At 39.7% G+C, this 13,564-nt stretch overlaps 1 protein-coding gene across 3 annotated transcripts in view; it reads right to left on the bottom strand.

Moving 5' to 3' along the window:
• bcar3 (BCAR3 adaptor protein, NSP family member) overlaps window positions 1-13,564 on the bottom strand; it is a 108,040-nt gene that overhangs the window by 34,215 nt on the left and 60,261 nt on the right. Inside the window, exon 1 of one of the 3 annotated variants that reach the window (XM_074668072.1) lies at window positions 3,386-3,638. The exons of the other annotated variants lie outside the window; for them this stretch is intronic. Within the exon in view, the coding sequence (XP_074524173.1) occupies window positions 3,386-3,466 (81 nt within the window). The 5' untranslated portion in view covers window positions 3,467-3,638. Of the gene's footprint in view, window positions 1-3,385; window positions 3,639-13,564 lie in introns of those variants that run through there. 3 annotated transcript variants of the gene reach the window in all.

The raw sequence follows: 13,564 nt of genomic DNA, 5'->3' as shown, positions 1-13,564 counted from the left end.
CTCGGATTAAAGTGAGGTCGACACAAACTGCTCCCCCTGGTGGCTGGCTGCAGTATAGGTCAAAAAATCCATCCCCCCAGTCATTCCAGATGGGCTGTGGCCAAACTTTAAAAAATTAATACACCTCATAGAAATGTTTCTCACGTCCAATTGTTGTGGTGATTTGAAGATATCATTTGGCTGCCTCGTATTCAGATCCTCTTTTTTTTCTGAAGTTTTGTTTTCATTAGTTATTAGAGGTTAAAAACAAGGTGTTGCATTATGTTTAATGATGATTGACAGCTGCCGTTCTTGTGTAATTTTTGAGGGATTGTAAAATATGTAGGGAGGTAGAGTCAAGAAGTGATCAGACTCTCGAAAGAAAAAAAAAAACTATCTTTGTCACCCGACTTCACTCAGATTCTCTCTGAATCTCTGAGTCAGATTTTGGTGAAAAATCTTGTGATAAGAGTCAATAGTCATTGAATCACTCCTTCATCAAGTACGAAGAAAAAGATGTTTGTCACTTCAAGCATTTCTGGCTACGCTCATATCAATAACACGCTTAATCTGCGTCTGTTTGTTTCCAGACTCTTATCCTGAACTCCAGAGATGAAGTTTTGCTGTCAGAGGCTTTGGCTCTCCTTTCAGAAACGTGTTTGAGATTTTCATTGAGAGAGAAGAGATTAAAAAACAAATACCAAAAAGGATTTTCTCCCAAAGCCTTGCTGAAGAACTGGGCTCTAAAGTTTGAGTGATTTCAGTTTCAGACTTTGTTTTCCTGGGAGATGAAATACTGTCACCTGCGCGGTCAGCGTGAGAAAAGAGTGATGCTTCTGTCTCATCCTACAAGTGCATAAAACCGGTCAGGAGGGTTGTTCATGAACACGAGGAAAAACTCTCTGTGGTTTCATGGCGACCTCCCAAATAAACAGATGGAGGAGAAAAGGAAGACAGAATGGAAATAAACCCGGGGCGAGACATAGAGAGGGCACAGATAGAGAGATGAAGACAGAGGATGGGTGTGTTGGGGGGAATATGTAAACTAGAGATGATGGAGGATTGGCAGCGCTGGGAAAAAAAATGAGAGCAACTGGAGCGCGAGAGACGACAGCGTGGGTGATAATCTTGTTGAGTTTGCTGAAAACAGACAGATGAGGAGTTCAAGCTCCAAAATATGCAAAAAATAATAATAACAGCAAAAGCAAAAAATACTAGATCTTCATTAGAGTTTTTTTTATTAAAGTTTAGATGAATGGTTCTCGTGTTGTTTAGCCTCAATACCCAAAACTAGCGCCTTAACATCTCATTAAACCACATTTAGACTGTGCACAGGCTTCTTGTATAAAGCTAAAACTCTGTGCATTCTGCAGAAACTCGACAACTCCGACAGCTGATATCTTTGAATACGAAGAGGTGAAATCACATGAGACATGATGACAGATGTCATGTCTAGTTTTTCAGTATCTATGATTTTCTGTTTACACTTTTTCACTGGAATAAAGACGTTTTTTTTGCAACTTTGAGTCATACACCTGGGTCCTTAGAGTGGTTCTCGTCAGGTGTTGGCTTGTTTCACATTGTGTGGATGTGTGAATACTTTAGAGACCCAAGTTTATGTGCAAAAGTTATTTTTGTAGGATATGTTTCCTGTAAAAAATGTTTCCAATGCTATCATGTTTCCTTGTTTTGCTTCATCTATTGTTGTTTGTGACGAAAATGACCGTCCTAAATTTTTTAGGTAACTACGCCAGGAAGATATATCGATTACATCAATTGATTTAATTTTTTCATTGTGGACGATTTTAAAAAAGAAAAATTCAAATTTTATTAAAAAGTCAACCCGTTTGGAAACCACAAGGAGTTCATTAGACTAAGGTTAGGCCATGTTTACACGACAACGTTTCATCTGAAAATGCAGTGAAAAAAATCTGCGGGGACTGAAAACGCTGTAGTAAGCATGCCAGGCCTGTAGGTGGTGCTATAACTGTGTTGTCCAGAAGCAGCTTTTGGGAGATCTCCACTGAAGTAGAGTTGGGCCGATCATCTGGTGTATGTATTGGAAGCGGAGTGTGACGTCAGCGTTTCCACTGGAAACGTCAGCTTCCTGTTTACACGGAAACGACAGCGTTTCAGAAAAATCCTTCTCTGGAGGCCATTTTCAAAAGTTTGCATTTTCGGTCAGCTGACAAGCCGTTTCCATGTCAACGCGAGGCTGAAACGCAACAAAACTTTTGCGTTTCACTCTAAAACCGTTATTGGGTAGCATTAGCGTTAGCTGCTAAAGATAGTGGTAGGGCAGAGGGGGCGAACTGTTTGACCTGCAGGTGAAAAAATTGAGGACACATTTTTATTTATTTGCCTTTTTGGCCCACTAAGTTCTTAATCTGATGACATAAGAAGATATTTTCTCTTATTTTGCCCAAACTGTTGATTCTTTAAGTGACAACACATTCATGTCATTCATGTTATTTTTTTTATCATAAATATAGTCGTCAGAGTGATCAATTACTAAAATAATCATTAGCTGCAGCCCTAATTCTGACCTCATTTTTGTCTTTAAATAACTTGCAACAAGACATTTTTCTGGAGTGATCAGTTGAATGTGGCTCATATCAAATTGTGGATAGCTGGATATTCATTGTTTTCGCATGATATGTCCCTGATAAAAACTGTTTGTGATCTGGTGGGACCAGCCCAGCTCCACACAGCAGATATAAAGTCACAGCCCTGACCCACACAGGGACAAACCTCATCATCTCCGCCTGCTGCCCGGCCGCTCGCTCCATCCAATCAGCTTAATGGCATTCATTTCACTGACGTCATAAAAAAGACAAACCATCACAAGTTAGTAATTTATCATCGCCCTGCTCCTGCTACCTCTGAGTGTCTGTAACTATCTCTGTCTCCCCATCAGCCTCACACACTGCCCTGTCTGTCTGCCAGCTCCAGCCTTGGATGAAGCCAGCTGTATGTCTCTCCCTCACACACTCAGTCACACAGTCGCTCATTTATGAGAGCGTCTGGTCCGAGCAATAAAAGCCCAGTGTTCAGCTGGCAGTGTTCAGCTAGCACTGAGAGTGAGGACTGTTCGCAGCACTTCTCAGATTGTTTTCTATCTGCAAAACCTCTTTTAAAGAACAATCTCTCCAAATGTCTCCCTGTGGATCCTGTGATCTCCTTAAAACCACAACAGAAGATTAGAGAAGCGATGAAAAGAGCGCTCGCATGCGAGAAAATCTCTAAAATATCAATTCATTCTCACACACACAAAGTCAAACAGAGGCAGAAAGAAGCACAGCAGATTAAAAACTGTGCATGAGAAAAACTGCACGTGCATCTTCACACACGCCAAAACACTCATTATCTGCACACACACACACACACACACTCCTGTCTGTCTCACCTTTGCAGAGATGACAGAGTTCTTGTGGTAGAAGCAGCACAGAGCGGCTGTCAGCGTCTTCAGGTTGCATCTCTCAGACATGCTTGTTTCTATTATTTCACCTCTTCAGCTCTAGTTCACTTCACCGACTGAAAAATGAGCCTCTCCTTGAAAAAACTTCCATCACAGAGAAACAGACGCAGACTGGAGACTCCACAGATGTGACTCAGGATGACTTCACTCTGTCTCCTCTGTCTCCTCCACAGTCCCCTGCAGAGTGAACCCTCAGCACTCACTCCACTCTGGAGATCCTTTCTCACACATTTTTCCCTCCTTAAGCCCCGCCCCTTGCTCCATATATGGGCGATGGAGAAAGCCCATGTGATCTGAGAAGAGCCAATGAGGTGTGGAGGAACTGGGAGTGGCCCACAGTCTCTTTTTGCTCTCTTTCAAAACACACAGATGATGATGGAGGGATGTTTGAGGTAAGAACGGATATTTAAAACCCACATACAAAAACTCTGTTTCATTTATTTTTTTTTTAGTGAAAGGAAACAAAAATAATGACACAATTCATTCAAATCTATGGAACATTCATCTTTTTTCCACTCTTTAAAATAAATAACAGAAAATTATTTTTAAAAATTCACCAGAATTCTGCAAAATGATTTGTTTTATCCAAATAAAAGTCCAGAAAATGAACAAAATCAATGTAGGATCAAGAGACCAAGACATAAGATGTTCATGTGTCATAAACTGGAAACTATCAGGGCATTTTTCTGTACAACAAACTGTCCTAAAACAAGCTTAAAAAACTCATCATCTTCTTTCAATTTATTACCAACCTAAATTTTTTCAGGAGTGCTGGTTTATCTCCTTGAAAACAAACAATTAACACTTTTATTTACATTGTATGACTTTTACGTTGCCTGACCTGCCGATACCAATTTGGGCCGATAATCTCCTGACTACTAGTAGTTCAAATTTGTCCTCTGTGGAGGACATTTCTTAACCTGAATATCTTCCAATTACTTCACACTACTGAATAAACTCCTCATGCCATCTACAGAGGACATTTAGGGCTTTTCAATGATACCAAATGTTAAAGAGTGGGGCTTTGGTGCATTTCTCTTTTTCATTAAGGAAAATGGCGTCCATCATTGCAAGTGCATTTTATGGGAAGAGGAAAATTAAGTGTATAAAACTTTTTAATAAGCAAATTTTGGAGGCAGATTTTATATGGGACTCTTAACAACACATTTAAACATTGTCTGAATAATTTTTACTGTATTTTAGCATTGTAATTAAGTGTTTAAAAATTGTCCTCTGTAGTGGACATTAGTAGTTATTTACTTCATTTTTTTCTGTTTTTTTTTTTTTTTTTCAAATGGCAAGAAAGGGGCTCATTCTCAGAAGCAGAGAGGATTTTACTGCAGTTGTTGATAGAAACTCAGATATTGAGTTGTCTGATGAAGAAGATGAAGATGCAGAGGAAGAGAAAGATGATTCAAGGAGCTCTGAGGATGAAACTCAGGCAGGGCAAGCAGATGTCAGATGACAGAGCATTCCACATCTAAGTCCAGTTGGTGTCAAATGTGGAGCAAAAATCCAAAGTACACCTTCAGTTTGTTTTGTAAAAAAAGGTCCAAGAAAGACAGAAGGTTTGTCCAGGTGTCAAGGCCCCTTCCGTTCGATGAGTACAACACCAACATGTCATCTATCTTCCAGAAATGGAGACAAAAAACATACGCAGCAAGATGTCGCAGATCCGGTTGCAAGGGCAAAACATATTTAATGTTCACAAAGTGCCAAGTTTTCCTTTGTTTTTCCAAGAAGGGGAACCAAACAAGCACAAAAAAGCAAAACAAAAAGGAAAATGGACGGTTAAACTCGTTCTTATATCCACTTTTTGCTATTTTCTTTGGCACTAAATGATTGCCATCAAGGTTCAGTTTCACTTGGCGTTCCGATGTCCTCTGTAGTAGACACATGATATCTGAAAAATAAAAACTTTTTTTTTTCCATAAAAAGGTGTTTAGTATTTTAATGAACTCACAAAGATTGGAGAATCTTAAAAACTTTGTGATTGGACAATATTTTTTTGATGATTGATTTTTATTTTTTATAACTTACAGCATATACCTTCAATGTTTCAATCTTATCTTATAGTGACACGATAAAATCTTTATGTTTTAACTGAAACACCCAATTAAGTGTCCTGAGTTTTAGGTCTCAGAGCAAAAAGCTACAAAGGCTGGCTGTCAGAACTTCCCAGAGCTTTATAAGATCAGTTTCATATGTAAGGATGGGCGGCCACCCAAAATTTAGGAAACAAGTACCAATCGATGCATGTCTAGTACAGACTGTTTACATTTTTAATTTCTGTCACATTTTTATGAACGTTTAGCTCCGGTCATCATTAATGCCTGAGCTTTGCCACATTACTCTTATTTACTCATGGACATCTTAAGCCTTAAAGCTATGGTCTACAATTTGAAGCTGGGTAATTATTAACAACACCGTTTTAAGGCCGTTATGGTCCGATCTATGCAATATAAAAACCAAAAAGAACGAAAAAAATTCATGCAGTACGGCAGCTGCAAAACAGCTTAATAATTGACCAATCTGAACCACCGTTTCCCTCATTTTGGATTTGTGCGTTCGTCCATCCAATCCCCTGTCTCCCCTGCTCCGCACCGTACTGCTCATGGTCCCGCCACGTCCTTCCCCACTACCCCTCTCACGTCAGCTAGCTGCTCAGCTACTGAAGCATCATGGAGCCAGAGAAAACCAAGACCAGGAAGCTGTTACTGTTACCCTCCAGAGCGAAGAAAAGAAAAAGGAAAGGGCTGAAGCAAGGAAGAACTATGAGCGGTACAGGTGCCAACAGAGACTGAATACTGGAGAAATGTACGACCGGTGGAAAAAGCTGCAGAGGGATTTGGGACTGAAGACTGACGCCGAGACAGCTGAGTTTCTGTTGAACAGGTAATGACTTTGTTTACCACAGTGGGAGATGTCAGCTGAATAACTCTGGTTAGTCTGTGCCTGTACTGGCTAATGACTGAACGCTGCTGGTTGGAACGGGTCGGCTCTGTCAATAGATTTTAGCATAAGTTAGCCACACATCTTTAGCATTGTAAACTGAGCTGGTGAAGACACGCAGAGAAAGGTAAAGCCTCGCCCACAGTCGGCTCTGCTCTGACCAGCTGGCAGTGGCAACACCAGACCTTCTTCGTTTCGCTAATTCACGGTTTTGATCGCGCCGGTCCAATTGAAAAAGCTACCACTGTGTGTTACAAGGAGGGTGACTGTCGTGTTTTTTACATTTCCTGCCTGCCGGCTTCTTCCTCTGTCGGAGGGGACGTGTTGTTAGGAGGCGAAGAAGGGCGATACGAGCTGGGGGGCGGGATCTTGGAACACGGAGTGGAGGGGTGAGTGAGGCTGCGTTTTTCAAATGTGTCTCATCAGCCAAACTGGGTTTCAGATCGTAGACCATAGCTTTAAGATGCACTTCTCTGTTGTCTCCTCTCTTCATATTTTGATGCTTTCACACAAAAAAGTTCCACATGTAACGTCAAAGCCCCTGCAGCCTCGTCAAAGAGTGCTCCACAAGCACTGATTTTCCACTTGGAGCTGATTTAATCTGCTTGTTTATGCTGGTTTTAATCCCTTTATCCATTTGTTACAGACAGAGGGGGATCAGGTGGGATGATACAATGACACGGTTCAGTTTTTAAAGAGGGAGTATCGACAAAGTGGTGGCATTTGGACAAACTCTGAGGTCAAACAACTCTGCAAATACACACAGTGCTGAACTTTCAAGCTTCAATATTTCATGAATATCTGAATGATTTTTCTGCCCTCTCTTTATTTGGGATTTTGCTTAAAAATTTCTTCATTGTCACTGTTGCCAGTCTGCACAAGAATTAGTAGTTAGCTAAACAGGTTATCTATATTCTTATCCTCATAGTGTAACAGTCGGACTCTCGATGTGTTTTTTTTTTTACTGCAGAATCATACAGCGCTTAAAGGTGGTGCAATCTTTCTCAATTTTTATTTTGTTCATTAATATATATATATATATATATATATATATATATATATATATATATATATATATATATAGGACTCATTAGTGAAAAGCTAGTAAGGGTAAAGCCACAAACTGCAAAAAAAGTATATCTTATCAAGTGTTTTTGTCTTATTTTAATTAAAAATTGTCATATTATAGTTTGACTCAACACAGGTATCATTATCACTTTCTGTGCTTGTTTACATCCTGGTAGTAAGTATGAAAACATATCACCAGCATTTCAGGCCTGTTGAATTTCCACACAACTGGACTCAGACCTCATAAATCCAGGTCTTTAATGAGCTCTATTTACTAATCATACATGAAAAGTTAAAAATACACTGCAAAAAACTGAAGTCTTTTCAAGTGTTTACGTCTTATCTTCTGTAAAAAATACTTTTTTAGACTATGGGCCACATTCAACTGATCAGTCCGGAAAAATGTCTTATTTCAAGTTATTCAAAAACAAAAATAAGGTCTGAATTGCTTGTTACAAGTTAAAAAAAATCTGCCAACAGAATAAGGAAAGTTTGCAACAACATTTTCTCAAGTAACTTTTCTCTTGTTCCATTGGCAGATTTTTTTTTAACTGAGTCCAGTTGTGTGGAAATTCAACAGGTTTGAAACACAGGTTAAATGTTGTTATACTTACTACCAGGAGGTAAACAAGCACAGAAAGTGATGATGATGATGATATCTTTGTGTTTGGTTAAACTAAAATGAAACCTCTCCATCTGAGACTAGGAACCAGCACAGACATGTGGACGTTCACCTGCAAGGAGGACTGAACGCTAGCTCTGTTAGCATTAGCAATACTTGATGAACACACTAGACTTTATTTGCACAAAGAATCTGTGATTGAGCCTGTACTAGAAGGTGCTTGATTTTAAGTGTTTTCTTATCAGAAGACTAGAGGGTTACTCAGGAATCAAATGACTGATTTAAGGACAAGGAAATTAGTCTTTTTGTGGCGTCTCTGATCTTTATCTTCATCCCTGTCTGATCCTTTGAGAACTTTCTGTTTGGGTATAAGCAGCCCTCACATCACCCTCTGAACTCCTCATGGTTTTTAAGTCCTGAATGAGGTTATTTTCTACTTTCACTGTTCACACAAACGCTCCCTTTTTCTTCTTCTTCTACTTATTACAAACAAACTAAAAATAGAAATCACTTCACTTCCTGTGCTGGCCAGATTTCTTTCCAGGAAATAGCCTCCAGACACTGACAACAACTGTGTAAAAACATTTAATGGTCAGTGTCTGTGCGTTCAGTCACTGCTGAGGATATTTCTGTATTGTGTCTAGACTGTAAAAAGACTCAATTAGGTGTGTGTGTGTTTATATATGTGTGTGTGTGTGTGTGTATTTGTCCTGATAAATTGCCGGTCGTTTGTGTTACTAAATGGCTGCTGAGCTATTACTCCCACACACACACACACACACACACACACACACACACACCAGTTGAGAGCCACAGCTTTCCCACCAGTTCACTCACATGCAGCACCCAGAGCAGGCTTACATAACAACACAGATACACAACATATAGACACACACACACACACACACACACACAGACACGAGTTGAATCCAGTTAAAGGAATATTCCGCCGCGGGAAACTGTGCCACTAATTACAGTGTGAACTCTCAGAGGATCCACAAAGGAAATACATGTAGAACATTCCCCGGGGCACCACACACACACACACACTCACACACACATATATACACTGCTGCCAACCACAGCAGCCCCAAATCACCAGCTAGGCTCAGCATCCACCTTAAAATACACACATCCGTCGCTCCAGGAATGCTTTAGAAAAACAACGAGGGGCAGAAATCGACGCGCTGAGGTTCTGCTTCTTATTTCTATGTTTGTTGTTTCTCTCAAGTAGACTGAAGGAGAGGAAACCGTCTGAGAAAATGTTAAAAAGTGCATAAATAACCTTAAATATGCAAGCTTTTACAGGGCGTATAGTCACTGCACAGGAAAAATAGCATGATGAGAAAGTTTGGGTGAAGTGGGAACAGATTTACCAGAACTGCTTTCTACATCGTGCAACCTCAAATTAATGTGGAAAACTAACTTTTTGAGCTTTATTCTGCTTCAAATGCATCAACTGATTTTCTGATTCTCTGACTTTAGATCTGGTTTGACATCAGGGTTAGTCAGACGTGTTGTTGTTTGCACCCAGAGTGAGCCTGGATGTGTTTGTGCTTGTGATGGGTCATTGATCAGTAATGGACTGTGATCTTAGTGGCAGTCATATCGAGCCGTGCAACGTGACCCCTTTACTGTGCGAGCGCTCACAGCGTCGATAAAAATGTCTGATGTCAGACGTGTAATGTGACTCGAGAGAATGACCGCATACGTTCAGAGTTTGGAGACAAAGTGGAGCACAAAAAACAACTGCACACACTTTTGAAACTTAAAGGGGACATATGCTGATCCCTGATTTAATACTTACATTAAATATAATAAATTTGAAAACAAGACCTTTCACCCCCTGAATTTTCAAAAAATGAGATATTGTATTTTTTCTGTTATCCTAGAACGAGATTTGATGCCTCTGAAAATAGGTCATTGCCAGTTGGCCGCGAGATTTCAACGGTTGTGACGACACAAGGATCCTTTCTTTTTATTGGAGTAATCTGATAAAGCAGCTCCTCCTCTGTGATGTCAGTTAGTCACACAACCGCCGCTGAGGGATACACCCACCAAGAGCCGAGTATAAACGTACAAACTATACATGTTACAGTACCGGTTTGACTCACCACACTGAAGCGTCCTGAGATGATCTGTGTCGAGGTGGATTTTCTTCCTCCTGAGCTGCAGAACCGTCCGGGTCTGACTCGGGGTCCAATATAAAAGGACGTATCCTACACTCTGTCATTTTAATAGTGCTATCAATGCCTTACGGTCAAGTTTTGGCAAACAGCAAACTCGCTCAGTCTGCTCCGTTCAATGTGGCGATTTTGTAAATACTGCCATGCTGCAAAAACCGCCCCCTGGCTCTACCCCCTCCGCCCCTCTGATAGAACTGACCAATCAGAGCACAAAGGGCTGTGACGTTGTGAGGTTACTGGAGGTCATTCTGGAAAAGGAGCATTTCAACGAGATCTTCAGAATGGCCTAAAACGAGGACATTGAGAACACTATTGTGGGGCAATGAAGGAACTAAATGACTTGTACTGAGGGCAGAAATGCTTTACAGGCATCCTAGTCTGGAGAAACAAGCATGATATGTCCACTTTAATTCTAACCTAAATAAACTAAAAGCTTTATCAGATCTTGAAACACAGATCCCTCTGTCGCCTTCTGCGCTCCTGGCCTGCTGCCCTCTCTGCTTATAGGCCGACAAACTGAAAGATTGATCTGTGTATCGACGGTCAGCCTGACTCTCCTGCGGGCTGGTTGGTGGAGCTGATATTTGGCCAGCATGGTTGACCTGCTGGTTGGCTCCTTGCCTGGTTTAACCTTGTGCTGGCTCGCTGACAGAGAGGGACAGTGATCTGATGAATGTCACACGGCTGTTAGGATGTCTAACTGCCTCACTCACAGGCTGACACCTGAGCCAAATTTGACAAAATACAGCTTGATGATGTAGTACCTCAGTTTAACCACTGGAGGGAGCCAGAGAGCATCTATAGCCCTACATTCTAAGCACAGGACAGATTTAAAGCGCTTTTACATCTCTCCTCTTTACATTTAATGACAGAATAAATAAAAAAGTTATTAATGTAGACATTTCATTATGTGTAGGGTATTATTGGGGACACATCCAGACCTGATTCTTCACCCTCAAGACCACACACACACACGCACACACACGGACATGCACAGAGAGCGTGATTGTTTCCCTCAGCTGTTTCATGAGAGCAGAGCATCTTGATGTTTTGAAGTCAAAGACAGAGTGGGAATAAAGGCAGGAAATCAAAAGAAGAGGAGACATTTGGAGACTCAAAGAAGAGTTGTTTTCACTCTGAACCAAAGAGGAAAAAACACTCTCTTGATCTTTTTGGATTCTTTATCTTCCTGTCAGTCTTTCTTTTTTACTTTTACTCGTTATCCTCTTTCATAATCATCATATTTTTTAACCAAAAAAGGGAATCTCATCTCTCAAAAACATCTCTTCTTGTTCTACTTACTACTTTTTCCCACTTACAACCACTAAAAAAAAATGAGCAAACCTAAAACTTTGCAAGCAAATTAGATCAAACTCCTACAGAAACGTTCGTATTCATGCAGGATCTCGAGATTGAGAAAGAGTTTTATCCCTGGTCTGGTTCACTGTGGCCTGAACAGATTTGACCTGGATTGGGTTCAATCCAGATGAATTTCCCAACATTATGCTGTGCATACATCAAGTGACATTCACAGGTTCAGCAGAGAGAATAAGAGGTGACCTAAGGCACCAGGTCTCAGCTTGAGCCTCAGATGTTTACCCTCATCTTCCTCTGACTGACTCCCACATTCACCTCCCTCTCTGTCCTTCTCCTACTCGATTGACAACATGATCCACAAATCTGACAACAGCTAAAAGTGAAGGAAGTTAGTCTCCTCAGGTTGAGCTAGGAGACCTTGATGGCACCAAAAAAGAGAAAGGAGAGAAGTTGGGCTTTAAAGTGTGTTTGTGAGTAGCTGACAAGGAAAAGAAGCAGAGAGTTCAGGCCCTACATTTTGGGACTTGCACTGCAAAAAGCTGAAATCTTATAAAGTGTTTTTGTCTTATTTTAGGTAAAAATGGTCAGGAGCCACATTCAGCTTATCAAATCAGAAAAATGTCTTGTTTTAAGTTGTTTAAAGACAAAAATGAGGTCTGAACTGCTTGCAACAAGTCAAAAAGAAAACAAGAAAAATTTGCTGAAAATTTGCTTGAAAGTAGAATAATGTTTTGATACAAGTAACTTTTCTCTTGTTCTATTGGCAGATTTTTTTTACTTGTTGCAAACAATTTAGACCTTATTTGTCTTTAAATAACTTGAGAAAATACATTTTTCTGAACTGGTCAGGTGGTCAGGCTCATATTGAGTCTAAAAAGACATTTTACACTGAAAATAAGACAAAAACACTAGGGATGGGTACCCTTCACATCTGAAACGATACAGTACCAATGCCAGGTACCTGGCTATCGGTGTCGGTACTCAATGGTACCAATTTTCAGTACTTTTGTATGTGTTTATGTGGTAAGTATTAAATATCAATGTGTTTAATGATAAAATCTTTGAGCTTTTGGATTTCACCAACTATTTCACTCTCTTGCAGCCTAAAGGATGCGTTTAGGTGCCTTAAAATGAAATTGTTTGATTTTACGGGTATTCGGTGCCACAGATGGAATTCGGTCAGTACCTATGAAAGTACCCAATTTGGGACCCATCCCTAAAAAACACTTGATAATATTTCAGTTTTTGCCAGTGTGTATCTCAACAATAAGAAAATAAACTATTTTAACAGTGCAGCTTACTGCCAATAACATAAACAGCCTTTGCACAGCAAAAAACTGAAATCTTATCAAGTAGTTTTTGTCTTATTTTCAGTAGAAAATGTCTTTTTAGACTCAGTATGAGCCACATTCACCTAATAAGTCCAGAAAAATGTCTTAATTCAAGTTATTTAAAGACAAAACTGAAGTTTGAATTTCTTGTAACAAATAAAAATAAACATCTGCCAATGGAACAAGAGAAAAGTTACTTGTATAAGGACATTGCTCTAGTTTTCAGCAAATTTTCGAGCAAATTTCTTTTGTTCCATTTGAAGATTGTTCCAACTTGTTACAAGCAATTCAGACCTCATTTTTGTCTTCAAATAACTTGAAACAAGACATTTTTCTGGACTGACCAGTTGAATGTTGTTCATATTAAGTATAACAAGAATTTGTACTTAATATAAGTCAAAAGCACTTGATAAGATTTTAGTTTTTCAGTAGTGAAGAATGAGAGAAGAAACTCTTCTAACAGTGCAGCTAACTGCCAATAACATCAACTATTCCTGCTTTTTTTCACATTTTATTCAATAAAAATGTAATTAAAGCAGTTGTGCAAGAAAAGTGAAATTAAAAAATCACTTAAAATGAAATTAAGATGCCAAAACTTCAAATCTATTAATCAAAATTTTTAAGGATGTAA

The sequence above is a fragment of the Halichoeres trimaculatus genome, unplaced genomic scaffold (genome assembly GCF_033239565.1).
Source record: "Halichoeres trimaculatus isolate MK-OKI-2021-1 unplaced genomic scaffold, fHalTri1.1 fHalTri1_scaffold_4, whole genome shotgun sequence".
Lineage (NCBI taxonomy): Eukaryota > Metazoa > Chordata > Actinopteri > Labriformes > Labridae > Halichoeres > Halichoeres trimaculatus.
Note: the sequence above shows the minus strand (reverse complement) of the source record. Positions and strands in the feature narration are given on the sequence as shown.